Here is a 27,515-nt window from a genome sequence, read left to right on the forward strand (position 1 = left end):
CCAGACGAGAATGTCAGCATTCATAAAACATTTATAAAACGTGCCCTACCTGTATTTATTGAAAGTAGGAAGCACGCTAACGTTAGAGCACCCCCCTCCCCCCTCCCCCCTCCAACCGACCAGCGGGTTAAGGTTACCCCAAAAGAAGGCGGGAACGTGTTTGTAAACCCAAAGTTCCCGGATGTGCCGGTCTAATCTATAGCGAATCAGCTATGAACAGTTCCTTATGCACACTTCCATCCCTGATTTTAAATATTAGATGAGATCCTGTCCGACAGGCCAATGAGGAGGGAACCAGAAGACTTTAGAACCACCTTCACCTTGTGTCACAGTTACAAGATGAGGTCTCCAAAAGTATTTCTCTTTTAAGACTACTTTGCTCTTCTTTACTTACCAGCAGCTAAAAAAAACAAAACTGTCCTGGCTCCATCCTATAAAAGTGGCAGATCAATGGGCCTCATTGTATGCGGCTCTACTACAAAGCTGCAAAGTGCAAAAAAATGAGTCTGACCCATAGAGACACAACAGACACATGATAGGGAAATAAAGCAGGCTGAAAAAAAAAATACACCTGTGATGAAAACAAAGTGGAGCCAAGCGGTCCAGTGAAAGCATGCAGGCTGTAGTTAACAAATACTTACACCCCACAGTATGCTGTGATGTTATTTTATACTGCAAGTCCTCATTTGTGCAGCATAATGTTTCAGTAAATACCTGCAGTGTTGCATAAACTGAACTCCAGAACCTTTTTATTTTGGCGGTCCACGGCAATGACTGAAATCTGCTGAACACATGAAGCACAATGAAGAGCGGAGCGGCAGCCTCTGTACAGGTACACCATTTAATAGTTATTATAGACATTTTATATACATTTCAACAGCTGTATTCTGCTATGTGGTACAGTCTTTAAAATCTGCTGTTCATAGTTTGTAAAACAAAACAAAACAAAAAAAACTTACAAAACTCATCAAAACTCGCAGACTGATCAAGAACTTTTTTTTCCATTTTTTGGAAGACTAGAAAAAATACTTTTATTGTATTAATCATGCATTACACAAACAGAAAAGTCTTAGTTACACAGTAAATCGTAGCGTTGGTGAAAATAAAAACAAACAAAACAAACAAACAAAAAAGTTTGTTTCGGGTTGTGATCAATCAGGAGCCACTCGTGTTACAAATCCCTTCAAGTTAAAAAAAAAATAACATTAAAACCGAAACTGTGGATCAGAACAAACCACAACGATAACATTAAACTCCCCGTGAGTCAGAGCCGCTCGCAGCCAATCAGACGGCGGCGTTTCAAACCTGCTCTGATTGGACAGTTTCTGCTGGAGCTCTCATGTTTCGTTTCCTGATAAGACTAAAAACCTGCGAGTGATTTAAATAACCCCTGCTGTGACGAAGAGGAGCCGAACGTGGTGACAGTGAAGTGATATGAAGATGAAGACGAAGAGGAAGAGGCGGAGGAAGAGGAAGAGGAGCAGTGAGGAGGCAGTTATCCAAGTTCCTTTCTGAGACCTGCAGCTTCACCTGTTTACACTCAGACCGAGTCTGTGCAGGTACCACTTGCCAGCTTATAATTGGTGATTTATTACTGGAAGTTAGTGACCAGTTTCCATGGTAACAGCTAACAGTAGCAGGTTAATGGAAGAAGCTGCTTCACAATATGAAGTCCTGTGTCTGCTTATTGGCCTTGTTTTTACTTTGAATTTTTATGGACATTATTTAATTTATATTATCTGTTGTATTTCTTAACAAAAACACCTTTTGACATGGTTATAAACTTTTTAACCAGATACTTTTCATGTAATTGGGAAACTATTGTTTGTTTTTTGTCTGTTTTTTTTTTTTTACAAGCAGCTTTACTCGTATGGTGGTTTTGTGACAAAGTTCGATGCACACAAAAAAAATTAAAATGTTAAGAGTCAAAGATTGTTTGTGTGGAAAGTGTTTTTTTTACAACAACATTTTTCTTTTATGAAGACAAAATTAATGTTAGGGGTTTTTTTTTGTGTCGACGTCAATTGTATGAGGGACTTTTGTGCTTTTATTTGGTCAGTTGATGTTTTTAGACAAGTCGTTGGATGCTTACAGCCTCCGTTAGCATGATCACTGCTACCAGCTGCTGTTTCTCACTGGAAGAAGTCCCGTTTACCCTCCATCAGATGTCCATATTCTTTTTATACGTTTCCAGCAAGCTGCTTTCATATTTAAATTATTGTAATGTCCCTTTCTCTCCTGCTGCATGCTTGTCCTCTGAAGAGCAGGTTTAAACTGATATCTGATGTTTTGGAATAAATAAACACAGAATTGTTATTTTGGAGTAAATGTCATTTTAGACTGCCCTCTCCACCAGCTCACATGTTTACTGTTTGTCCAACGTTGCAGCCCGGACATACGCCAACAGACGCAGCAACCACAGCTTGTTGGCTCCCTCCTCTTCCTCGGCCGAGTCACAATACTGCTCAGCAGCAGGTCCTCTCTCTCTCTCTACATTACTTGAGATCTGCGTCTGAATCCCGGGAACTGAACTAGACTCCATCCTGACGAATCAGACAGAGGCGAGGTGTGTGAGTCACCATGCGATGGGAAACAGGAAGTGGATGGGCGAAGGTGTAAGGGGGGACTGGCAGTGGCGGGGATGGCGGGGCGGGACTGGACGGGTGAGAGGAAGCCGAATCCTCCACGGTGCAGGTAACGAGACATTTATAAAAAAGGATTATAAAAACTAGATTTATTTTACACAAACAAAAATATGTAACTACAGTAACACTAAACGCCCGAATCTTCCGCTCGTTACATCGCTGGGCTTCAAATGCAGGGCTCTGATTGGCCCACCAGGGGCTGAGGTCGGGGAGTATCAACCAATCCTATGTTCTCGTCAGGACGGACATCTAATCAGCTCAGACCTCCTCAGAGACAAACAGAAAATCTGTTTTTTTTTTAAACCGTCGTGGTCGCTTGTGAAGTATTTAGAAACAAAATCAGCTTTTTTTTTTAGCCTTCCAATTTATATTCCTTACAAACGGTAAAAAAGTTAAAATCTGACAACGGTTTTCTTCGTTTTCTTAAAATTTTAGCTCAGATTTCAGGAGATTTTTTTTTTTTTTTGAGGGAAAAAAAAAACCGGTGAGTTTAAACATCACATGTTCTGTTGACTCCAGCTGCTTGTTTCTGGAGGATTAAAGGAGGAAAAAAAAAATCCCCCTAAAATGTTTGGTTTTGTTTGATTTAAACTTTTTCAACGTTCACCAATTTTAGGGTGAACGTACCCTCTCTTCAGTCAGGATTTCCTTACAGAGGTACGACGCGCTTCTGGCATTAGCAGAGCAAAAACTGATATTTAAACCGTCATTACTGGAGGAGAGTTTACATGGACACGAGTATCCCGGTTCTGCTCATATTGTGGAGAAGATGTTTACGTTGAGCAAAAGAAATCTGTCTCTGATCAATACGAGTATCTACTTACTGATGACACTTCAACATGTCTCCTACATACAGGAACAGCTCAGTGTTAATACCATCTAAAAGGACCAGACTTCATTCGCATATCTGCGTATTTAATATCAGTTTGCGTGTTGGCAAATATCGAGGATGAACATTTACGCCTTTTCAGATCAGAGCAGCTAAAATGAGGGCCCAACAAACCCCATTCAATAACTCACTGAAAACTTTGTTAAATTACACACATTTCTTATTGAAACGGGTGTTTGTTACTCAGTTTTGTCAACAAGATAAAGGCCCTAAATCAAGTAGTTTCAAATTTTCTATCTGGCCTGCATTAAAACATTGTAAATACAGTCAAGACTAAACTGGGGTTGATGTTCACATGCAGATGTTTCCCGACAGGACTCGCAGGACTGCAGCTAGCAGATTCAGGTTTTTCTAACCAGGTTCCGGGTTTCTGAAATCAGGACCTAACAAGCAAACACACAACAGGGACTCTTGAAAATCCCGATCTGAAACCGGGACACTCGTGTCCATGTGAAACACTCAGGGTAGCAGCTACAAGTGGTTGGTTGAAAGTTTGACCGTTTTAGCAGAGCTGAGTGCAGCATTGCAAAAAAAAAGAAAAGAAGAAAAGAAGAGAAAAGAAAAGAAAAAAAGTTTGAGTGGGTAAATTTATGTCTTTCTGCAAACAATCCCACAATCCAATGGGCCGCACCGTTGTACGACTGAACAGCTGGCGGCGATGGCACAAAATGATGAGAAGTGGGCGGAGCGAATCAGTGAACCAAGGATCGACCCGTCGGCCGCAGACGGTGCAAGAAAAACCTCAAACTACTGAACGGCGCACGCTGATTTCAGGGGGAATTTTTCCTTTAAAGTCTGTCCTCTGCTCCGTTTCTCTGGTCAGGAGGTCACGCTAGTGTTCCTTTTTTTTTAAGGAGAGGAGGGGGAACCGGGGGGAAGGGTGTGTGTAGTGCCATCACAGTTACGTTCAGGACTCTGCAGACAGTGGGACGGGAGGGGGGCGGGCGGATGACATCACGGGAGAGGGGGGAGAGGGGGCAGGTGAGCTGCTCTGTGTCGACCTGCAGGGGGGTTAACATTTCCACAACGTTTCTGCTGCTGAATGTCTCAGTCTTTTTCAGTCAGTCACAGGGAGACCACGCCTCTCCACCTCGTGTGTGTGTGTGTGTGTGTGTGTGCGCGCGCATTCAATTGTCCGATGGAGATCCCGTCACCTCCAGTCTTTCATATTAATATATTTTCAGTGTTCAGAGACCTGAACAGACCTGAATCCTGTTTGTGTGTGTACAGACTAGCCTGTCTCTCTCTCTCTCGCTCCTTTTCCATCCGTCTATCGGTGTCTCTCGCCCCGCGGTCGTCCGCTTTCCTCTCCGTCTTTACCTCCTCGTCTACACGTAGACCCTGGCGAGAGCGTCGGCCCCGGCGGAGGCAATGTAGGCCTTGGACGGGTGGAAGGCCACGTCGTAGATGGCCTCCTCGCTCTTCTTGCGGTGAGCTGTGATTTCCTGAACACATGTTTTACTGTCGAGGTTCCACAGACGCAGGGAGCAGTCGTGACCTGAGGAAGAGGAGGAGGAGTAGGAGGAAGAAATATGGTCACGCACTGCAATCCAGTTTTTCTGAGGAATTCAATTATTTATATTACCACCTGCAGGAAGCAGCTTCCAGGGTCTTTACAGAGTTTGATTAATTCAAATGATTACTTTTTAATACCACATTGAAAAGAATTCAACACCCGTTTGATCGTCATATCAGTTACTGCAGTAAATGTACTTTATGTCTGACATAAAACCACCGCAAAGACACACACATGTCATTATTGTCTCGTAATCTGTTCATGCCTGGATCCACATATACAGTAGAAAACTGATGGGTCAGCAAATAATTTAAAAAAAAGAATGAATTGAAGTTGAAATAATTCACTAAAATCTGCCAAGTGCTTGTTTTTAACGGTCTACAGCAGGAAAGAAAAGGATATCTGAGACCTTTGTAATTTAAATGTAAAGCTTGTTTGGTGAAACTGAATTCAGTGCTTTAGGAGACCTTCAGATCCCCTGAGGTGGATGAAAACTTTAAAACAGACTTACTGCCGGACATCAGGTAGATGCCGTTAGGATCCACGGCCAGACTGGTCACTGCGTCCAGGTGAGCCACCATGGCATGGATCACCTTACCTGCAGGAGAACAGTTAAACACTTCACTGGAGAGTTCTTCTTTCTGATGATTCCGATTTCTGAACGAGCTGCGCATATTTAATTCAACTTTGGACAGAACCAGGCTGAACATTTCCTGTTGTTTCAAGTCTTTATGCTAAGAGAGCTGCAGCTTCATGTTTACGGTTACACGCACGACTGCACTAATCCAATTTCTGCCAGGATAATCGTAGCGGAGGCGAGAGTCGAGCTTCTCTTTTCCGAACTGTCAGTGAAGTGGATATTCCGACGTTAAATTGCTTCCGAAAATAAAATGATCGCCTCCCGTCTGAACGGCTCGGCTGCGCACTGACCTGACTTGTTATCGTAGAATTTGATGTGTCGGTCTTCGTGGGCGCTGATGGTGACGGGCAGCGTGGGATGACTCACCACCTTGTTGATATGATTCGACCCCGGGAGGGCTGATGGGGCGATAGGAGAACATACAGATGGTGTAGCAGCAAAATTACACAACTGCATCTTGTTGAAGGGAGGCGTCTTGTAATCACACACATGATCTTTGTGTGTGTGTGTGTGTGTGTGTGTGTGTGTGTGTGTGTGTGTGTGTGCTTACTGCTCTCTCCCTGCCCCTTCAGCACCAGTGCAGGCTGGGAAGTCTCCAGGTCATACACCACCACGTCTCCGCCGTTGAAGGACGCCACCATGTGGGCAGGGTCACAGCCGTTAAAGTCCACCGATGTGGGGACACCGTTCTCTACAAGCAGACACGCACGTCAATATGAAAACTGTCTTGACTGGTTAGTGCAGACAGGGAGGGGGGGTGGGGGGGTGGGGCTCCGCTCTCCATCACCTCACCTTTGTTTGTGTTGAAAGTGCTGATGCAGGGGTTTTTCTCTGTCGGGTTCCACAGTTTCACCGTTCCATCGGCCGAGCAGGACAGGAGGCGGTTCTTGATGCCGCTGTAAGCCAATCCCCACACGGCGTCCGTGTGCCCCGTCCAAGACCCCGCCAGGACGCTGGGATCTGATTGGACGAGAGCGGAGAGGGGCCTCGTGGTCATTAGACAGAAGAGCTTTTTCATTGTTCATTCTTTAAGTGAACACATTGGAAAAATGAAGACTGTTTTGAAAAGAACAGACATTTTTTTGGGGAAAGTAAAAACATTTTAAAAATGTGAGAAAGTCAGTTCTTGGACAGTTTTAAAATAAATTTTTTAATGAGGACCTTTTTTGTGAAATTTGAGTCAATTTTAGATATCCAATTTTTAAAAGTTGAGGCCACTTTTGGAATGAGCGTGGCAACATCAAGAGCCATTTTTAGGCGGAGACATTTTGTCTAGTCACCGCTGTGTTTGGTTTTAGGGCTGCAGTAGTTAAAAGGCAGACGTACCGTAGGTGTCGTAGGGGTCGACGTTAGAGCTGGGGATGTTCCACCACTGGATGGTCGAGTCGATGCCGCCGCTGAAACACTGTTCACCGCTGGAGGTCATCGCCAACGACAACACTGGACCACTGAAAAGACGGAAGACGCGTCGCAACTCATTTCTAAGCCTTTAACATTGGATTTTTGTGGGATCGGTATCTGGAGTTCATTAAGCCGTGATGCCGGCAAATCTATCATCAGATAAAATGCTACAGACACTTCCCCCATTGTGCAAAGTGTGATAGCAGTTGTGCGTGTTTGGATACGTACACATGGGCTCTGAATGTGTAGACGGGCTCCACATCGAAAGAGGCACTTCTGAAAAACAACACAGATCGTTATTTAACACAGTCACCCTCAAACAGCCTCTTCAGCTCGCCGATGTTTAGAAAGCTTAAGAGGCTCCGACGTGATGTACCGCGGCGCAGTAAATCCTCAAGGGGAATTCTTTACAGGGATTTACGTGTGGAGACACTGACACATCTGCATTTGAAGTTCGGCTGAATAGCGTCAGGAAAAAAAAAAAAAAAAAAAATTGGGGGGGAGGGGGGATGAGATGCAAATACTGAAGGATGTGTCAGGTCTGAGCAGAGAGGATTTTCCTCTGAAAGCAGAGTGAATCCAGGAGTTTTAAAGAGGATGAGGACAGGACGTCTCTGATTAACTGTTATTTCTTCACCAGCTGAACTTTTCAGATTTCTGGACCGTTTTGAGACCTACCATGTTGAATATTGTCGATTACATCAAGCACTTTGCAACCATAGCGGTTTTAACACCCGTGAGGACAGAGCACCAGTCAAAACCGAAGAAATCAACAGTATGAAATAACTGATATGGATTTAGAGGAAATAAAAACGTGTAAACAAACCAAATCACGCTTCATATTTAGATTGCATGTTTGCCTTTATGACAGCTTTAACACTGTTGTCAGGATGTGAAGCGGCTCCGAGAGGTCGTCCCCTGGGACGGTTTCCAGTTAATTGGTCCAAAGTTAACTGGTGGAATTTCTTCCCTCTTAAATGACACCGTTGAGCTTAGCAGGAGCAGCATTAGTGTTTCAGCAGGACAACGAGCCAGAAGACCTCAGAGACTTTAAGAGGACTGAGTCACATGACCTGGCCTCCGCGATTAACAACCTAAACCCAGCTGAGATGGTTTGAGATGAGCTGTAGCGCAGAGTGAAGGGAAAGCAGCCAACAAGTGCTCAGCATATGTGGGAACTCCTTCAAAATAAAAGCATCTGGGACAATTTTTTTTATTCACATTTTTTTTAACCGTTTATGTTTAGAGGTGGTGTTTGTGTACTTTTTGGCAGGGACGGTCTTGGTGAGGTTCCACAGTTTGAGGGTGTGGTCCTCCGACACGGTGACGAGGCAGGGCTCGACGGGGTGGAAGGCCAACGCTCGGACACCGTCGAAGTGGCTCCGCAGTGTGTATTTGGGGTTCCAGGTCTTCCTGAACGAAGACTCCTTATTGGACGGCAACTGAGGGCGGGGGGCGGGGAGAGAGGGAGAAAAAAAAAAAAAAAAAGAGTGTGATTGAAGTCGTCGGTGAAGATCTGCGCCTGAAAACTACAGCTGTGGTTTGTTGTTCTCACGTCGTAGCCGTAGTCCGTTTCGTCGTTGGTGACGGTGAGGTCGGCGAGGTCGCCCAAACCCAGCACGCTCTCTAACACGTCGTCGGCGCCGCCCAGTAGGAAGGACTTCCCCCCACCAGTAGGAAACGGTAGAGGCTCCGCTGTAGAGAAAGACACTTTCATAAATATCTCAGCACGGATAGAAGGCAGGTCAGAGGAGCTACACAGCCAGCAGGATTCGCAGACGCGTCTCACCCCACTCCGTCCCGTCTCCGGAGCTCCGAGCCTCGCCCGCCCCCTCACCGTCCTCGGCCGTGACAAGGAAGTCGAACTCCTTCAGAGCCTCCTCCGTGTCGGCGTCGTCCTCCGACGCTAAGCCCTCGTTCCCCACCTAGACGAGGAGAGAAGATGGAAATAAATAAAAATGGTGGAAGGAGAAGGTGCAGGGGACATACAAAAGGAAGGCAGGCAGTAGGATGAGATGCACAGTAGTGACTTAAGAGGGGCTCTCCGCTTTTCGCGTACCTTGGTCTTGTGTTTCTTGGCTCTGTGGTGTTTGTCAGTGCTGATATCGTCCATCAGGTCTCCCTCCTCGTCCTCGTCTTCGTCGCTGTCCTCTGCGTTCTCCAGGAAGTTAAACGTCTCCAGAACATCACCCGGACTTCTGAAAAGGCACACATCGTCACACGTGTTTGAGTTAGTGACACAGTGACTCTGTGTGTCTGTGGGCGTGTGCGTGTACCTCTTGCTGTCCTTGCGGCGCTCCGTCCCGTTGATCAGGTGCTGCAGGTTTTTGTTCTCCACAGATCCGTTCTGCTCAGAGCCCGACAGGCCGAGCAGAGAGCGAACCCTCTGAGTACGCACGTCCAGGATTGTGTCGGTGTATCCTACTTCCTGCAGGTACCTGAACACAACACGAGTTCATTTTCCACCATTTTTTTTTTTTTTTTTTTTTTTACTTCCTGTGCCCTTTGGTCCTATCTTTTACCTGCCTTGTTGCATCTCTAAAATGCACTCTGCATTTAGGATGGGCATTCATCAACATATTAACAATGAAAAACAATTAATCAAAAAAGAATGGAAAAACAGTTTGGTGCAGCCAACAAATATAGAATGAAAGTTTCACCTGGTTTTTTTTTTTTTACAACTTTAAGTGAATCAGGAGACATTTTTATTCTGATACGATGAAATTTGGGGAAGTTTGTGAATGTAGTTTTAGGTACTGGATATATCTTTCTAAACTCTGGCAAAGCTATTCAACAACATAAACTCAGCATGTTCCAGTCTGGTGTTCTTACTGTCTGAGTAGCTGCCGTCCTTGTTTCCAGGTGAGCTGACTGTTGGCGGGAACAGCAGAGACCTCTGAGTCTTTGGTGTCTGAAGGACAAAAAAAAACAGAAATAGTGACCGGATACAGCACCACCTGCTAGACGCGCCGTTACACTGGGCAACATGTTACCGCAGTACAAAACTGCTTTTCTTTTTTCCAGAAACACATTCACAGGGATCACTTTCATTATTAAAAATCTAAGAAAATATCAGGGGAAAAAAAAAAAAAAAAAAAAATCAGAAAGATTTGTTGAAAATTTGTATTATTGATTCTTATTAAACATTGAAATAACAGCTGGGAAAAAACAGACTTGCAGCTGATATTTTCAAAACTACTACTTAAATAAAAAGAGGATGAGAAGGAGAGCGAGTAAGACAGGAAGAGGAGAAGGAGAAAGCAGAAACATGAGGAGATTAAAGAGGAGGAGGAAGTGTATAAGCATTAAAAAAAATATGTTGATATATCACGTACCTGATTCAAAGCTTGGCATCTTCATCTCTCCTTGGTTTAACTCTGTTCCATATTTTAATTTGTGGTATTTTGCTCTAAGGAGGGAAAAAAAGAGGGAAAAAAAACAACATTTCATTTACCTGATTTAACATTAAAATGAACAAAAATATATATATATATTTTTTTATTTCAAAGAGCAGAACAAAAGTTCCTTACCTTTCCTGTTTCAATGCGTATTCTAACATTTTTATTCTTCTAACCAGGTCGTTCTTCAGGTTCTCCTGACCTTTCCTCTCTCCCTGCAGGAATGCTATCCTCGCCTGGAGAAACACAGAGAAAGTTACAGCGTCACGATTCATTTCACATCTAGAACACAAATGTGTGCAAATGTTTCTTCCGAGTTAGTAGCCTTTAATTACGGGAGAAAACCAGCCGGTGAGGATTAAACTGTCATTCGACTGTAAATTAGGATTTAAAATTGGTCATTTTGGTGGGCGTGAGAATTCACAAAGATCTTCTTCTGTGGTGTTCCTCTCCCTGAAGCTGCGCAGTATTTGTTCAGAGTAGGAAAAAAAAAATAGGGCAAATACTTCGTTTAAATATTTATATAATGTCCAACATGATGAAGTGAGAACTTGTGTCATTTTAAAATGACTTGCGAGGGACGAGTGCTCTGCCCGACGCCGGTGTTACAGTGTGTTCGGCGACAAGAAGATGGAGGCAGCACATTTGTGGCTTGATGATTGGATGAACAGTCGTTCATTTTTAGCAACACCAACTTCTAATTGCAGCTGTAATTATGTTGTTAGTCATTTTCATTGTTCTGTACTACTCGCAGCAGTTTTTAGGCTACAGTGGTCTGAGCTCTGCTGGTCTCCATATATGTAAAATTCAAAAACAGAGGAAACTTTATATGTATGTCAAGAAACACAGGTAGAGAATTACAGAGATAAATACCTGCTCTAGAAAAACAACAATAAAGTTTTAAACAAATAACAACAAGAAATCAGACCAAAGGAAGAGGAAGACTGAAGAAAATCGATTTTGGACTGACAGTGAAAAGCTGCTACCCAAATCTCTGTCCTCGAACCTGCAGATCACCTCCGTCACCTGGCAACCAGCAGCACTTCCTGGCTGACTGATCCCACCTGTCAGTCCATTGGTCCCGCTTTCAGTCGGTCTGTCAGTCCAGCTGTTTGTCTGTCTGTCGGTCCAGCTGCCAGTTGGTCAGTTAACCTGTCTGTCAATCACTCAGTCCACCTGTCTCTCAGTCAGTCCAGCAGCTGTTACTGAAACCCAACACTGATGGAGGTCAATAGCTATTTATACACAAACGCACTGAGTGCGCTCTGCCAACGTGCCCATGGAAACACAGTAGTGTGTTTTTTGTTGTTGTTGCGCGACTTCCTCTACTATATGTCGTCATGACGACAGGGAAACCAGAGGTCCTTCCTCGGCCAAAAAAGAGAATGAGAGAGAGAGAGAGGTCGGGCCTGTACTGGGACGTCTGGAAGGAGGATTACATAATAGACTACACTAATTCAGCCTTGCTCTGATTAGCCGGCTCTGTGATTGACAGCCACAGCTCCACGCCACCCCCGAAATCCCCTCTTACATACCAGATGATGTAGATAAGTGCGTGGTGGTTCAGCCAGTACAAAAAAAAAAAACAAACACAAAAAAAACAAACACATCGTCCCAGATACATGATAAACACCAGTGTCTGGTCACAACAAACTGATGAATAATATTCACATTTATTTATGTAGGATATTTCTGATCAAAAATCAGCAGTTCATATAAATCCACACCAGCTCCATTCAAATATCAGTCCTCCCCAAAAGCCTGATCACGTCCATGGAGACACACTCAGTGCGTCCAGAGAGCCGTGATTTCAGCATGAGTCATTAACACTTATAGGAAACTGACCATGACACATTGATTATATTATGACTGCAAACAGGACATCGATGACATGCTTTAGCAACCTTTTAGCCAAATAATCAGTCAGTCAACTGGCAGAAGATCATAATAATCAACCATTTCAGTGAATTAAAACAAAGAAAGATTAACACTTGATGCCTCTATGTCATTGATTGTTATATATCTACATCTGCACATATTTCTATGCCTATTCCCAGGTGCTAAAATATATTGTGATGCTAATTATACATCATATACAGTAAAAACGTAAGGCTAACGGTTTTAACTTGTTAAAAAGAAATCTGTTTTTAGTGGCAGAAAAGTGGTAGGAATGGAGGCCATAACGGAGACAGAATAAAATGGGAACCAGATTTGATGATCCTGTGATACAGACTGATACTGTGAAATGTGTTTCTAGCATTTGTTTGTTTGTGCTTGCAATACCAGTTGGAGGAGCAGGATTACTCTCCACCGGTTGTATTTTTACAGGGAGACTTTGGACTGTAATCTGAATGCATCCCTGCAGTTTGAGGGTGTGTGTGTGTGTGTGTGTGTGTGTGTGTGTGTGTGTGTGTGTGAGAGTGTGTGTGCGTGCGTGCCAGTCAAAGTAATCCATGAGAAGCAGCTGTTAATGCGGAATCTCTTCACAGCCACTTCATGTGGAGTTTTCTCATCCGTTCTCAGTTTAAGACTGAAGTCACACACACAACCCCTCCCGCCCAGTGCACCTGGTGAGTATGAATCAAGCGCTCCTTAGGGAGCTGAGTTAGGTCAAAGCGCTGGGGTGGTGACGAAGGAAGGTGTGTGTGTGTGTGTGTGTGTGTGTGTGTGTGTGTGAGAGAGGAGTGAGCTCACTGGCCTAGATTTACCAGGCTAAACAAGGGGGAGCAAGTCATCGGGGCCATTCCTCTGAACAACTGCATCATTAACGCACACAATATTTGTGAGGACACTCGCTAACATCGTGTCCTTAACCCGATTCCAACTTCAATCCTGAAAGCAATATGGACTCTCCAACAGCCATTAAAAAAAAAAAAAAAAAAAAAAAAAAAAAAAATCGAGAAAGATGTCCTCACTCACAACTTTGTTTGGAAGCATACTGTAGAAACAAACAGACGTCCCATAAAAAGTCAAGCGACAAACACTTAAATCTATTCAAACTGACGGAAATAATTATTTTGGGCGATTTTCTAAATACCTGATATATTAAGTTTAAGGAAAATATAAAAACTCTACATGCCGTTTTATCCTCTCTTCACTTTGTAGCTGACAGCCAGTTGAACTTTGGTGTGTGTGTGTGTGTGTGTAGCAGTTATTTCAGGCCGGTCTACTTTTAGCGTCCAGCTGGGATCGGGCTGTCAGAGCAGGGCCCACTGAGCCAGGCTGCCTAATTACAGCCTCCAGTCCCGCAGCCCTGCCCTCTTTGCCAAAACACAGCGTCACCTTTGCACCGCCTCTTCTTGGGGGCTGCACTCTCCAGGTGACCAGGACGACCTTTGACCTGATCTGTATAGCAAACCGCTCTTGGATTTAGCAAACATCTACAGTGAAGCCAAGATTCAGTTCTGAGAACTGGTGTAAAAGTGGAACCGGTTTAGTACCTGCAGGGAAAACGGGGACTTAGAAAACACCTCCAGACTCAGAGAGTTTCAACCTTTTTACAGTTACAAACGAAGCGTCCACATCGACAACAACGGTAACAAAGTGCTGCCTTTTTATGTAAAACTGAGCAGAAGCTTTATGTTAAACTGGAAGAGCTGCGGGTCTGGAAGGGGCTGCTAATGTCACCTTGCACTAACTTGTCACTGTTTTCCAATATAACTGGATGACTGATTGATAAAGAAAATACTCATAAAACACTGAGAAGACTCCCCGTAGACACTTAAAAATAAAAGCCTGATGCGATGGAGAAAACACTGCTAATGTACTGTGCTGCTCTGTTCAGTAAACACGACATCCACCGTGTGGTTTGACCGTCCTAGGGGAAGAAATCTGTTGTTCTTCCTCAGCATTATTCCATATTTAATCCCCATTTAAGGATTTATTGGGGAGGGAGCTCTTATCCAAATTGAAGGTCTAAAGACCTCTGAAGTGGAACTGTGATATTGGATTACATTTATAAAAAAAAAAAAAAAAAAAAAAACTGACATGACTTGAAAAGAAAGGCCGGTCAAAGGTCAAAGGCCTGCAGCTGGTCAGCATATTTTCCTCCCACCATCTCCTCGCTGCTTTCTGCTTTCCGTAATGGCAACAGATTCAGACTCGAGCATCAATATTTTACAACTCGGATCCTTTTAACAACACTAACCCCAGACGATAAAAAAAATACTAATCTGCTTGCAAGCTTCCTGTGGAGTTTTAACAGCGCATATCGCAACGTCACTGCTGCGATTCAACGTTAAACTGTCTGATTTCGGGTCTCACGGCTGAATCTGCTTCTCACCAGCAAACGGTGATGATTGTACAGAGTGTGAAAGTCGCACGAGTCTTCCTCGACAAAACGATGCTGAAACTGCAGGCAGGGCGCAATCTGTGGACTCTGCACAGTTTACACAGCAAACAGGAGCAACCTGAACCAATCAGATCATTTCACTGAAGCCACAGACACTTGGAGTGAATCCATGACCTAAAACACAAGTGACTGTCGCTTTAAATAAAGAAACAAGGCAGGTCAGAAGAGACAGGTTTGTACATTGTATTTAGAGTAACACTTTAGACCATGAATTATTAAAGTACATTCACTGGGATGTTTCATGTCTTTACCCGTTTTCTCCTTAAGCAGAGAGAAACTTTTCCCCATTTCAACAGTCCCAGAAACTAAACTGCAAAAAACACGCCGGGACCTTTCAGAGTATAGTCTGTTTCCACCACATCCGAGGCAGCGCAAAGATTAGGCAAATTAGACCAATAATGGATTAAAAAGCCTCTGTGTGGTTTGAGACGGGATTTCTGAACAACACAGTCATCTTGGTGTTGCTCTCTGATGCACCGTTGTACGACTGCGACGTTTAAAATCTGAAAAAAAAATGAGACGTGCCCGTTTGATTTCATGAATAACCAAAAAGCTTAATGACAACACCTGCTTCAAGTGATCACAGCCCGTCGGACTAATGCCTCTGTAATGTGTATGATGCTCTTACATGTCCACATTATGATCAGAGTCCTCTTCCACAGAGTGGGATGAGTGCACCTAGCCAGCCATAATAAAGTAATTTAGCTTCTTCCACTAATGCCCTTTGTCAATGTGTCCAGTAAAGGGATATGAAGTGTCTGTATTTTCTTGTTTAAAAGTGAAAGAGATGCAAAACAACCACTAAGAGAAGTTTAAAAAAAAAAAAAAAAAAAAAAAAAAAAAAAAAAAAAAGGCCACATAGAAGGACAAAATGGCCACAAAGAAACGCAAAATATCCAGAGATTAAAAACGACCAATAAGGGACACAAAACAACCATAAAGATAATTAAAACGGCCACACAGAGCGGCAAAATGGCCACAAAGAGACGCAAAACAGCCACAAATCGGAAATTATTTTGTGCGTCTTTCTCTCAGTCTGTGCGTCTTAGACAGGAGAGATGTGGCAGGAAATAAAAATGGCAAACGATATGGTTTTACAATTAAGATTTTGCTGACATTGTCGCTTGCGTTACGAGTCACCGAGTTCCCAAACGGCCGTCTCTCGCTGCGGACAAAATGTCGAACTAATCCAGCAGGTATTTTCATGAATGTGCGTGACCATTTGCCTTCACAGTTTACTGGCTCCCCCCCCGCAGTAAATGTTCACACCTCAGCAGCCGTTCGTACGTCCGACTCTTATCAGGAACTCTGACAGAGTCATGCAGAAGGCATCCAGCGTCGCAGAGCAACAAGTCAGAGCAGAGCCAAGTCTCAGCGTGAATGCTGACCCTGTCATTACACACGCGCGTGCGCGCACACACACACACATCAGGGTGTGTTAAGACAAAGATGTGAACTGTCCCACATTTCATCACTTTACTCCAAGTAGAAGCCGAAGGTGAGCAAATCTATGGTCTGAAATACACTTTGAGGAAGAGTGTGTGTGTGTGTGTGTGTGTGTGTGTGTGTGTGTGTGTGTGTGTGTGTGTGTGTGTGTGTGTGTGTGTGTGTGCGTGCGCGACTCTGTAGCTGCTCAGCGGTTTGACAGATTTGTTTTCACTTATTTTATAGCTGGAGTCGTAATCAGCAAAATCTTATCCCACCTTAATTTTATGTAAATGTAAACTAAACTTCATATATTTGTTTTGGACGTTAGAAGATGTCCCTTAGTAACTTAATAACAACAGGAACTGTTCACTGTTTTATGACATTTCATAAAGAAACCGATTAATTGACTAACGGGGAAAATAATAGGAATACCAGTTGAAAACAAAACCAACTGTCTGGGGGCCTTTTCTCACCTCATTTCACATCTATATTTACAACCGTCCTCTAATGTGTAATCATGTCGCCTGTGAACGTCACAGCACCGTGGTTAGTGGCTTTAACTGAAGACATCTGTGCTATTAAATGTATAAACATAAATGACTTCACTTATTTACTTCCATGACAATACATCAATATAAAACAATTTTTTTTTTGTTTAAATAAACACGTTATTGGTGTGTATCTGTTTAACGGCGATGGGAAAAGATTCTTATGTTTACAAAATCTGCAGCGGGTCAAGTAATCGAACAACTTACAGGTTCAAAAAACACTGTCCACCAATTTAATGACCTTGAACAGTAAGCTTATGCTAACATGACGTGCTCGTTTGTATTAGTTTTCCTCAGTCACTTCTATGTTATTAAGAAGTTTCCCTAATTGTAATGCTGAATTGAATAATTTACATGTCAAAACTGGTCGTTACTGGGAATGCCCTGAAATGATTTTTTTTAACAGTTCACTCATCAGACACAGAATTCTGTCAGTAAGAAAAGACTCGGAGCTGTTTGTTCCCAAGGGTAAAATAAATCAAATAAAAAAGTGAAACATCTTCATGTGAACTTAAATGAAGCATAAATGCCACAAGTGTAGATTTAACTGTTCAGTGTATGATATATCCGTGAAAAATGTATTGTTATTGGTCCAATACTTAGATATGGTGCTGCTTTCACAGGCCTGCTAGCCAGTTCAATGGAAAACGCTTTAAGTAATTACTAATAGGTCCAGCAGTGTGTTAAGTTACTGTATTACATCACTAAGGCAGTGTTTTCAACTAAAAAGGAAAAGACGACAATTATTTCATATCACAATATCCAAAATCTAAGATGAAATCTCGTCTCATATCACGATATAAATTAATACAATATTGTTATATCACCACGTCCTAAGTTTTCGAATAATTTACTTATTTATGGAAATGTATTTTCCTCTTTGAGTGGTTGCACATGTAAGATCAGTATCGTCCTTTATGGAGCCTCAAACGCCACATTAGTGCGTCTGCAGCACTTTCAGGATCTAATGTCATGATCAACCAAAGGAGATGATTCAAAACACCAACTGCTCTCATTTATGGTCAAGCTGCTGCTAAAACACCAACACAGACCCTGTGCGTGATGCTAACAGAGTTAGCAGACTCGCTTTTCCACCATAAAGGCTTTTAAACCACTTTTTCCCAACGCAGGAGTGCTTCATTGGGGAACTCGGGCCCAGCTGTTGATTTAACAGTAACACGGCTAGCTCAGCTAGCGTGACAAACTAAAATGGCTGCGTGCGGATTAGTTAGCCGTTTCACTTCTCGTTTAGTAGCCAACGTGTGACCTAAAGTCCACATTAAAAACAATTTCAGCTTTATCACACCGCGGCGAGAGCAGGAACACGAGCTCAGCTAGCTGCTAACGTGCTCGTTTGGCAGCATTGATGAAGCTAACGGTGAAGCTAACGGCTAAGCTCCGGTCGAGCTAACGGTAAACCATCGCATTCCGTGCTCTGACCAGTTAGCCGACCTGGTTATAAACACTGAGGGTTTCTTCGCAGTTTAACGTAAATATGAAGTAAAATATCAAAAGGTATATTGAGCACTTCTTCACAGTAACCACTCGACTATATGCGTCCCCTGTTATTGTTGTTCTTAGCTCAGGCTAGCCTGGTCGGCGCTCGGCGCTAAGCTGAGCGGGCTCACCTGAAGCTCGGCCCGCTCCACCTCCCAGTGCGCCCTCTCCATCTCGAACCGGGCCCATTCGTGCTGGATGTAGTGCAGAATGCCGGGGATGGTGTACTGCTGCTGCGGCCGGGGTAGCTCGTCTGGCTGGTGTGGCACCATGACTCCTCCGCCGCCTGCACCACCTCCAATCGGCGGATTAGCGCTACAGCTGCTGCTGCCCTGCTGCTGCTGTTGCGGCGGCGGTGGCTGCCGCTGGGCGGCCGCTCCGACCCCTCCTCCGCCGGGCTGCTCGTCCATGTTTTGTTTTTTTAGGAAAGTAGAAGGAAAGTGTCAGGGAGCGACGGTCCACGGAAGGATTCCCGCCCCCTGGAGCCCGTGTCTCCACTCCGTGCCTGTCGCGCTGGCTCCGCCGCGGTGTGTGAGGCTGACTAGCCGCGGAGCGCTGCGGTGAGTGCGGCTGAGTACGGACACGGTGTTTGTGTGTGTATCTAACCGGCCGCCATTACTGCTCTCTCTCTCTCGCTCTCGCTCTCTCTCTCTCTCTCTGGATCACGGTGGGAGAACCCAGCCGTGCTGCATGACGGGACACATCCATCCTGTCATCTAAATACAGTGTGAAACGTTCTCGTACAGGGAAGACGTAGGAATCGTGTGGTGAAAGCCATGGAATAATAAATAGTGTGACAAAAATCCACAGGTTATCCCTTAAGGCTTTACATATACAAGAAACTACAGTTAAAGTTAAGTATAATGATTGTATTTATTATTAGTCAGTCTTTATCTCATTTCATTACACTGCTTTTTTACTTTCCTTACCGGATTTGATCACATTTCTGTTTATATTATTCAATTGTACACTATAATAATAACAATATTTAGCACTTTTGTTGTTAAAAAAAAAAAATGAAATCATCAATACAGTTTTGAAAAACACTAAACGTGACCTTTCTCAACTCTCAGCTCTCTCTCTGATTTACCATCAATTACTCTTAACCTTGAATGCACCAGAGAGCGTCTTACTGCGCATGCCTCGGAAATGCTAACAAACTAGCTTCGCATCGTAAGAGACTGAAGCTTCTCGTTTGTTTGTGGTTGTTTTTAACTTTAGTTTGGCTGTAATTTAACGTTTAGATTGTGAATTACCAACAATGTGTTAAAAATAAACTGGATTTGGTTTCAAACAAGTTAACGGCAGTTATTGTTTTTAATGATGGTGCTCCTCTAGCTCCAGACGTAAGCTAACCCCTACCGGTAAGTAAAACAAATGTTTACGTTAACAACCGATATGTGACATGGTTTACCGGTCATATAGAGGTGATGTACTACAGTGAAAACGCTACTATTAACAGTCATAAACGGGTAATAGCTTTTTTTTTTTTTTTTTTTTTTTTTTTTTTTCTTCATTATTGTGGTATGATGCCTTCATGTGCTCCTCGGACACTCTGTTGTCCCAGTAACGGAAGCCCTAAACACAACTACACAAACAGAGCCTTTAAAGGGTTTTGGGCCTCTCTAACAGTTTACCAAAGAGTGTGATGTTAAATATTCTAATATATGTGATCAAGCCACTGTGAAAATCAATAATCTCCCAACAGTATATCTGATATTGTTGTTCCTATGCAGCCAACAAGCCCAACCGAGAATGATCAAGTTTGTGCTGATGGTGAACCGGCAGGGTCAGACCAGACTGTCCAAGTATTATCAGCCCGTGGAGCTGAGCAGGAGGGCGGCGCTGGAGGCTGACGTAGTCCGCTGCTGCCTGAGCCGCAAGAAAGACCAGGTACCTGTTTTGTTTGTGAAGTGTCCATCATGTTTAGTTTAAAAAAGAAAAAAAGAGGGGTATGATCCTTTAACTCTGCTCGTGTGTTTACAGTGCTCCTTTGTGGAATATAAAGACTTTAAGCTGGTTTATCGTCAGTATGCTGCTCTGTATATCGTGGTGGGAGTCACAGACAGTGAGGTGAGTCTGTACAGGAGTCTTGGTATTTTACACCTCTGTGTCTGACGTGCTGTCACTCTCTCTGTCCACATTTCGCTCAGCAGGATGTTTTCTGTCTCCTCTCGACTCACAACAGAACGAGCTGTCAATCTACGAGCTGGTCCACAACTTTGTGGAGGTGTTGGACAAATACTTCAGCCGGGTGGTGAGTTCAGTTCCAGCAGGGAATTCACCTAATGTCAAACAAAATTTTTAAAGGATCAGGGTGTCTGAAAAAGCATTGATTTCAAAAGTAAATATTTTATTTTAGGCACTCACTGTAGTTATAAAAATCTCTGTCTGTGATTATAGCAAAACAAAAAAGAAAATAATTCCTCGGTTCATTGTTCCCTTATTCAGGTACAGATATTGTTTAATGATTACCTCATTATATAATGGGGAATTCTTGGTCTTTGGGCCAATTGATTTATCACATATCTTAAGGACTCCGTTCAAAGATCATAAAGAAAGTTTGAGTCCTAAAGAGGAGACATACATTTTCTTTTTTTAAGTCGTAGAAAAGTGCAACTCACTGTCAATTTCAGTCTAATAACTGTGTTTGTGTTTATCTTCCAACAGAGTGAACTGGATGTATCCTTTAATCTGAGGACAGAAGCACACATCACTGATGCTAATACTAAACATCAGCATTGAAGAACCTCAAAGAGACACAAAATAATAACAAAGACACACACGTCACCGTTTTTTTCAGCAGACGTTCTGTTTGTATGTTTTTGTTTGTTTGTTTGTTTGTTGTTGTCTCCTTGACCTTGCGACATCTTCAGATCATGTTTAACCTGGACCGAGTGCACGTCATCCTGGACGAGATGATCCAGAACGGACACGTCGTGGAAACCAACAAGAGCCGCATCCTCGCTCCGCTCACCGCCATAGACAAGATGGCTGACGGCTGACGCCTTCAGGAAGGATGTCACAGACTGTTTTTCAGACTGGAGGACTCGACTTATGTCGACACTCTGTAAACCGCAGGGACTCGAACCTGCGACGGCATGATTCACTTTGACTCATGAACTCTGATCAATATATTGCTATATGATCGTCCTCTGAAGCTGGCAGATTTAAAATCATCCAGGAGAGCAGGCTGTGTGAATTCTGTGAATTCAGCATTTAATAAATGTTTGCTCAGAGTCCAGAAATATATTTGGTGCTACTTTGTTCTGTAAAGCTGGAAAAACTGCAGTATTATTTGTAATTCATGTTTCTTTCTTGTTCTAAATAATTGGATCTTGTATGCCTGTTTGGGCATCAAACAAAACTCCAACCTATCAATAAAAAAAAGCCAAAATAAATGTAGAAAAACATGTCTAATCTATATTTAATATTAACAATAAAATGTTCCAAAGTTGTCTTCTACAATATTATTACACTTTCTTTAGAAAGTTATAGATTAACCAAATAAAAGATATTCTAAAGACCTTTCTTATTTTAATATATAATGTTATAATCAAAATGTTTCAAAATAAAACTCAGTCCGTGTTGTAAAACTTCAGTTACACCGGCAGATTTCTACCACAGACCAAATTAAAAGTGTTTTAGGCGATCATCAATTTGTTTCTTCTATAAACTGACTAAACTTTCAAACGAAAATGTAAAATATTATTTTCTAAACTGGCATCTCATTTTTTTGTTTGTCATTTCCATCCACAGACCACAGGACAACAGCTTTACTTCATACTTTGCAAACAATTTAATGAGTATTTTTTGGAGCATACACATTTGAAAATATCTGTTTACCTCAAACTGCAACTTGAGTTAAATAAATGTTTATAATATACAAAGAAAATACAGGGAGAGCAGAGCTTCTTAACTTTTTTTTTTTTTCTCGTTTTTCTCTTTAGATGTGCCTCGCACACAACCAGTGTTTTTTTTGTCTATAGCTTCATCGTAAAAGAAACACCAAATGCTCTCTGACCTTTGACCTTTACAGCCGGTCTGAAACAAACCAGAAAAACTGTCGCACGCACACGGAAACCAAAAGCAAATAAAAGAAAACAAAAAGGAGGAGGAGAAAGAAGCCCGACTGTCTGAAGGAGGAGGAACTGAAAACAGAAGCTACGAGTCAAACCAGGCACTAAACTGAACAGACAGGAGGAGGAGGTCCATACACATACACACATACACGCACACGCACACGCACACACACACACACACACACGCGCGCGCGCACAGCAGCCTGCAGCATCAGAGCAGAAAACAAACAGCAGCTTAGGAGGGAGACAAGGATGGTGGTGCTGCTGCTGCTGCTGCTGATGATGATGATGATGATGATGATGATGGAGGAGGAAGTAAGGAGACAGCGAGAGGGAGGGGAGCATTTCTTTTTTCTTTTTTTTTTACTTCTGCAACATAAACCTCCTCCTCCTGCAGGCGGTCGGTCCGTCAGTCAGTCAGTCGGCTGGTTCGGGATTGGCTGACCGATCCATCAATCACGTGGCGGGGCGGCGAGACGACGGACAGATGACTTTTGAGGAGCATGCTCAGTGCGGCGGCGGTGGTGGTCGGGAGGTCAGTTGAGGTGGAAGCCTTTCTCCATGGTGGCGGCTAACAAGCGCTCCCGCATGATGTCCTCGGACGAATACTCGGGCAGCTTCAGGTAGTGAACACACGTGTTGACCGACGGGTAACTGCAGTCTGTGGCGTCCACCTGAGAGGGGCGGGGGGTGGAGGGGGGGTGGCGGCGTTAGTGACCAATCAGCTCACAGAGTCTAAACACATCATTTGGAAAGTAGCCAATCAGAGAGTGAGTTTTACCTTCCGGACTATGGTGAGGCGGGGGTGCAGGTTGGAGAGCCCACCGGGGGGCAGCGTGGAGCAGCCGGTGGTGAACTGCAGGAAGGCTTTCCTCTCATCGGATGACATCCCGCATAAAACTCGGACAAACCGCAGGAAGCCGGGGCTGAGGAAGAGGAGTAGGAGGAAGGAGGAAGAAGAGGATGAGTTCAAATTAAATATTACTTCTGTTCTTTCTCTTTTTATTCTGAATCAAAACCGGGGGTGTGATGTCGTACCTGTCTCTGGTGTAACCCAGCTTTGGTTCAGTGTAGTTGATGATGTCATCAGCAGTCCAGGAAGGTGATTGGTTGCCACAGAGGATCATCTGCACCTCCTTGTGGCTGAAGGAACTCAGCTTCTCCATCGGAAACACTCGATTAAAACCCTCTGGAGAGGAGAGGAGGATGAGGAGGAAGATGAAGAGGAGAGGTTTATTGTTACATTAGTTTTGGTCAAATAATCAAAATTAAGTATCTTGTGATTAAACAGGAAAAAAAAAAATGAGGAAAAATTCTCATACTTCTCAAAAAAACGGGATCAAGTGTTTTCTCATAATTACCATAAAATATATCACCATAACATGAAAAGGGTTGTATTTAGAGTTGTGTATTTAAAGTGTGTGTATTCAGAGCTTTTTGGGTGTGTATTGTGTTTACCCCTGAAGGCCTCCATCTGTTTCTGGATGCCAGTGTGCATACAGAAGTCAAACATTAACTCCACGTACTCCTCAGCGTTTTCCATGGTCACCATCTATACACACACACACACACACACACACACACACACACACACACACACACACACACACACACACACACACACACACACACAAACAGACGGACATACACCTTCAGGATAAACTTCCCTCATACTCGTGTAAATAGGTCTGTTGGTGACACTCGTTGTTTTTACCTCGTCGTCTCCGTTTGGTTTGAGATCCACAGCGGAGAAACCGTGAACCTTTGAGGACGGACAGAACTGGAAGTTTAACCTGCAGAGAGGACGATGATTTAGTTAGTTAAACATTTCTATTTTTTATTGTACTGATGAATATGCAGGTGACTCCTCGTTTCCCCTCCATTTCTACAACAGAGGTGGAGAGTGCAAAGTTTGCAGAGGACAGACAGCATGATGGGAAATACAGCAGGGTGAAAAAAACCCACCCTGAATTATAAATTAATTCAGGATCACTTTAACATTTATCAAAGAATAATCAGTGTAGATTTTTTTTTTTTTTGTATTCCTCTTGTCCGAATAAACTTGTCAATTCTCAAAGATGGCTGCTAGAAATGGTATTTTATCCATGTGACAAAAAAAATTGTCAAATATCAGTAGCTTCTTTTTTCCAGTTTCTTTCTAGCATATAAAAAGCAGACACTGTGTCAGTCTTGTTGTATTTCTGGTTGATAGAAACCAGCAGGTTCATCAGTTACTGCAAGCTTCTTTATCTCTTACTTTCCCCCACTCTCTCAAACCGACAACCCTCCCACATCAATAGACTCTGTACCTGTCCGTCGCAACATTTGCTCCCTCTCTCCCACCTCTGTTTTATCTTCAACTGACTCTTTCTCCCTCATGCATCCTAACTCTGCCACAGACACTCTCCTTTCTACTCTGTCTTCCCCTCTTGATTCTCTCTGTCCCCTTACATTACGACAGGCCCGCAAGTCCCCCCCAGCTCCGTGGTTGTCTGACTCGGTGCGTGCCAAGAGAGCCACTATGAGAGCAGCAGAAAGGAAATGGAGAAAATCTAACCACCCTGACGACCTGCTCACCTATCAATCTCTCCTCTCCTCTTTCTCTGCCTCTATCTCTGCAGCCAAAAGCTCCTTCTACCAAACCAGAATTCAATCCTCATTTTCCAACCCCAAAAAGCTATTCTCCATCTTATCCAACCTCCTTGACCCTCCTTCCCCCCTCCATCCTTCTACCAAGCCACTTTGTCAACTGCTTTATTAAAAAGATAAGATGACATACGCTCCTCATTTTCAAACCCAGTTTCTGTAACTACATGTCCATCATCTTCATCTTCACCCCCTTCGCTTTCCTCTTTCACCCCCCTGTCTCCCAATCAAGTTCTCACGTTGGTAACCTCTGCCCGCCCAACCACCTGCCCCCTTAACCCCATCCCATCTCACATTCTCCAGTATATTGCTCCAGACCTTCTTCCTTTTCTCACCCATCTCATCAACACTTCTCTGTCAACTGGCTGCTTTCCGAACTCTCTGAAGGAGGGAAGAGTGAACCCTCTCCTGAAGAAACCCCCCTCACCCCGGCTGACGTAAACAACTACAGACCTGTCTCTCTTCTTCCCTTTCTTTCCAAAACTCTCGAACGAGCTATCTTTAACCAACTCTCCTCCTATCTCCACCATAATAACCTTCATGACCCTCACCAGTCTGGTTTCAACAGACCACTCAACAGAGACGGTCCTCCTTGCTGTCTCTGAGCAGCTTCACACTGCTAGAGCAGCCTCTCTGTCCTCTGTCCTGATCCTTTTGACCTTTCCGCTGCATTTGACACAGTGAACCACCAGATCCTTATTTCCTCCCTTCAGGACCTCAGTGTCTCAGGCTCTGCTCTCTCCCTGTTCTCATCCTACCTCAACGACCTCACCTACCGGGTAACTTGGGAGAGGATCGGTGTCTGAACCTTGTCCTCTCACTACTGGTGTCCCTCAAGGCTCCGTCCTGGGTCGCCTCTTCTTCTCTCTGTACACCAGAGTACTCTGGGAGTAACTACATAAACATATTATAACTACGGCTCTGTCATTCACTCACATGGCTTTTCCTACCACTGCTATGCTGATGACACCCAACTGATCCTCTCTTTTCCCCGATCTGAAACACAGGTAGCCGCATTAATCTCTGCCTGTCTGACTGACATCTCTCAGTGGATGTCCTCACACCACCTGAAAATCAACCTCGACAAAACCGAACTGCTCTTCCTTCCGGGGAAAGACTCTCCCACCCTCGACCTGACCATTACCTTGGACAACTCTGTTATCCCCGACCCTGACTGCTAGGAACCTCGACGTGACACTCGACAGTCAACTCTCTCTTTCTGCCAACATCGCTGCAACGACACGTTCCTGTAGATACATGCTGCACAACATCAGGAGAATACGTCCTCTTCTCACTCAGAAGGCGGCGCAGGTTCTGGTCCAGGCTCTGGTCATCTCACGTCTGGACTACTGTAACTCCCTCCTGGCAGGTCTACCCGTTAGCGCCATTCGACCTCTGCAGCTCATCCAGAATGCCGCAGCTCGACTGGTCTTTAACCCCCCGAAATTCACTCACACTACTCCACTCCTCCACTCTCTTCACTGGTTACCGGTAGCTGCCCGCATCCGTTTCAAGACATTGGTACTTGCGTACCGCGCTGTGAACAGATCGGGTCCAGTCTACATCCAGGACATGGTCAAACCCTACATCCCAGCCTGCTCCCTCCGCTCTGCTTCTACCAATCGGCTTGTTGCTCCCTCACTGCGAGCTAAACACTACAAAATCACGACTTTTTGCTCCTAAATGGTGGAATGAGCTCCCCACCGACATCAGGACAGCGGAAACTCTGTACATCTTCCGCCGCAAACTACAAACACACCTCTTCCGACTTTACCTTGAACAGTAGAACTTTAGTAGCACTTAAAATGACACTTACTGATAGCACTTTGTAGTTTGGCTTTCTTGAAGAAATTGTATTTTCTTGATTCCTGTTGTTCTGGGTTTTGTACCCTCGTGGTTGAAATGCACTTATTGTAAGTCACTTGGATAAAAGCATCAGCTAAATGAAATGTAATGTAATGTAATGTTTCAATTGTGAATGATTATCAGTTACTGTTCGCCTCCATCTGTACTTTTGTCTTGGCCTTTAATTGGATCATCCAGCCTCCCTAAGGAAACAGTGGCCACGCAGAGTATAACCATGGAAACCTGCAGGTCTTGTGTGTGTGTGTGTGTGTGTGTGTGTGTGTGTGTGTGTGTGTGTGTGTGTGTGTGTGTATGTGTGTGGTGTGTGTGGTGTGTGTGTGTGTGTGTGTGTGTGTGTGTGTGTGTGCGTGTGTTTTACCCGAGGTCCTCGATGCTGAGTGGGGGTCCTGAGCCCAGCGGGTTCCTCAGCATCAGGTCCTGCAGTCTAGTGTTTTTCTCGTCCTCGGACAAACTCTTGCTGGCCAGAATCTGCCTCCTCTTCACCGCCAGCTCCTTCACCTCTTTCAGGAACCTCGCCCTGCAGGAGGAAGAGGAGGAAGGATGCAAGGAGAAAGGGAGAAATGGAAGCAGAGGAAACGGACGCGGTGAGTTTTCCGTTTAAAACTTAT

At 43.9% G+C, this 27,515-nt stretch overlaps 3 protein-coding genes across 6 annotated transcripts in view; 1 reads left to right on the plus strand and 2 right to left on the minus strand.

Moving 5' to 3' along the window:
- Positions 1-822: 822 nt before the first annotated feature.
- strn3 (striatin, calmodulin binding protein 3) lies at positions 823-18,969 on the minus strand. Of its 2 annotated transcripts, XM_069152836.1 has the most exons (16): positions 18,445-18,968; positions 10,622-10,725; positions 10,427-10,500; positions 9,924-10,002; positions 9,368-9,529; positions 9,151-9,289; positions 8,881-9,016; positions 8,647-8,786; positions 8,355-8,533; positions 7,320-7,367; positions 7,017-7,138; positions 6,483-6,650; positions 6,241-6,381; positions 5,981-6,088; positions 5,562-5,648; positions 823-5,032 (listed from the first exon to the last, which is right to left on the minus strand). In XM_069152836.1, exons 1-16 carry the CDS (start codon positions 18,721-18,723, stop codon positions 4,863-4,865), a joined length of 2,136 nt encoding a protein of 711 aa, XP_069008937.1. In that variant the 5' UTR covers positions 18,724-18,968; the 3' UTR covers positions 823-4,862. The 2 variants fall into 2 exon arrangements, with proteins under 2 accessions (XP_069008937.1, XP_069008936.1); XM_069152835.1 differs by having other exon boundaries at positions 9,151-9,529; positions 18,445-18,969.
- Positions 18,970-19,357: 388 nt separating this feature from the next.
- ap4s1 (adaptor related protein complex 4 subunit sigma 1) lies at positions 19,358-22,042 on the plus strand. The gene is made up of 6 exons (XM_069152840.1): positions 19,358-19,677; positions 20,050-20,206; positions 20,300-20,386; positions 20,502-20,570; positions 20,984-20,995; positions 21,190-22,042. The coding sequence occupies exons 2-6, from the start codon at positions 20,069-20,071 to the stop codon at positions 21,316-21,318; spliced, it is 435 nt and encodes a 144-aa protein (XP_069008941.1). The 5' UTR covers positions 19,358-19,677; positions 20,050-20,068; the 3' UTR covers positions 21,319-22,042.
- A 46-nt stretch (positions 22,043-22,088) lies between these two features.
- Positions 22,089-27,515, minus strand: part of hectd1 (HECT domain containing 1) — a 28,596-nt gene continuing 23,169 nt past the window's right edge. For all 3 annotated transcript variants that reach the window (XM_069152838.1, XM_069152839.1, XM_069152837.1), the window contains 6 exons: positions 27,266-27,424; positions 24,110-24,188; positions 23,854-23,947; positions 23,434-23,584; positions 23,177-23,321; positions 22,089-23,069 (listed from right to left, as the gene is read on the minus strand). In XM_069152838.1, the coding sequence (XP_069008939.1) occupies positions 22,932-23,069; positions 23,177-23,321; positions 23,434-23,584; positions 23,854-23,947; positions 24,110-24,188; positions 27,266-27,424 (766 nt within the window). In that variant the 3' untranslated portion in view covers positions 22,089-22,931. The remainder of the gene's footprint in view (positions 23,070-23,176; positions 23,322-23,433; positions 23,585-23,853; positions 23,948-24,109; positions 24,189-27,265; positions 27,425-27,515) is intronic.

This window comes from Embiotoca jacksoni, unplaced genomic scaffold, assembly GCF_022577435.1.
Source record: "Embiotoca jacksoni isolate LCO1_2020_lvr unplaced genomic scaffold, fEmbJac1.0.p SCAF_18, whole genome shotgun sequence".
Classification (NCBI taxonomy): Eukaryota; Metazoa; Chordata; class Actinopteri; family Embiotocidae; genus Embiotoca; species Embiotoca jacksoni.

What these genes read in the sequence shown, in the direction of transcription:
- strn3 (XM_069152835.1), bottom strand. Translation starts at nt 18,723, where the DNA reads ATGGACGAGCAGCCCGGCGGAGGAGGGGTCGGAGCGGCCGCCCAGCGG. An exon ending in TACGCATTGAAACAGGAAAG is followed by an intron (nt 10,501 to 10,621) that starts GTAAGGAACTTT and finishes TTCCCTCCTTAG; the next exon opens with AGCAAAATACCACAAATTAA. An exon ending in CACTTTCAACACAAACAAAG is followed by an intron (nt 6,382 to 6,482) that starts GTGAGGTGATGG and finishes GTCTGCTTGTAG; the next exon opens with AGAACGGTGTCCCCACATCG.
- ap4s1 (XM_069152840.1), top strand. Translation starts at nt 20,069, where the DNA reads ATGATCAAGTTTGTGCTGATGGTGAACCGGCAGGGTCAGACCAGACTG. An exon ending in TGAGCCGCAAGAAAGACCAG is followed by an intron (nt 20,207 to 20,299) that starts GTACCTGTTTTG and finishes GTGTGTTTACAG; the next exon opens with TGCTCCTTTGTGGAATATAA. An exon ending in TGGGAGTCACAGACAGTGAG is followed by an intron (nt 20,387 to 20,501) that starts GTGAGTCTGTAC and finishes GACTCACAACAG; the next exon opens with AACGAGCTGTCAATCTACGA.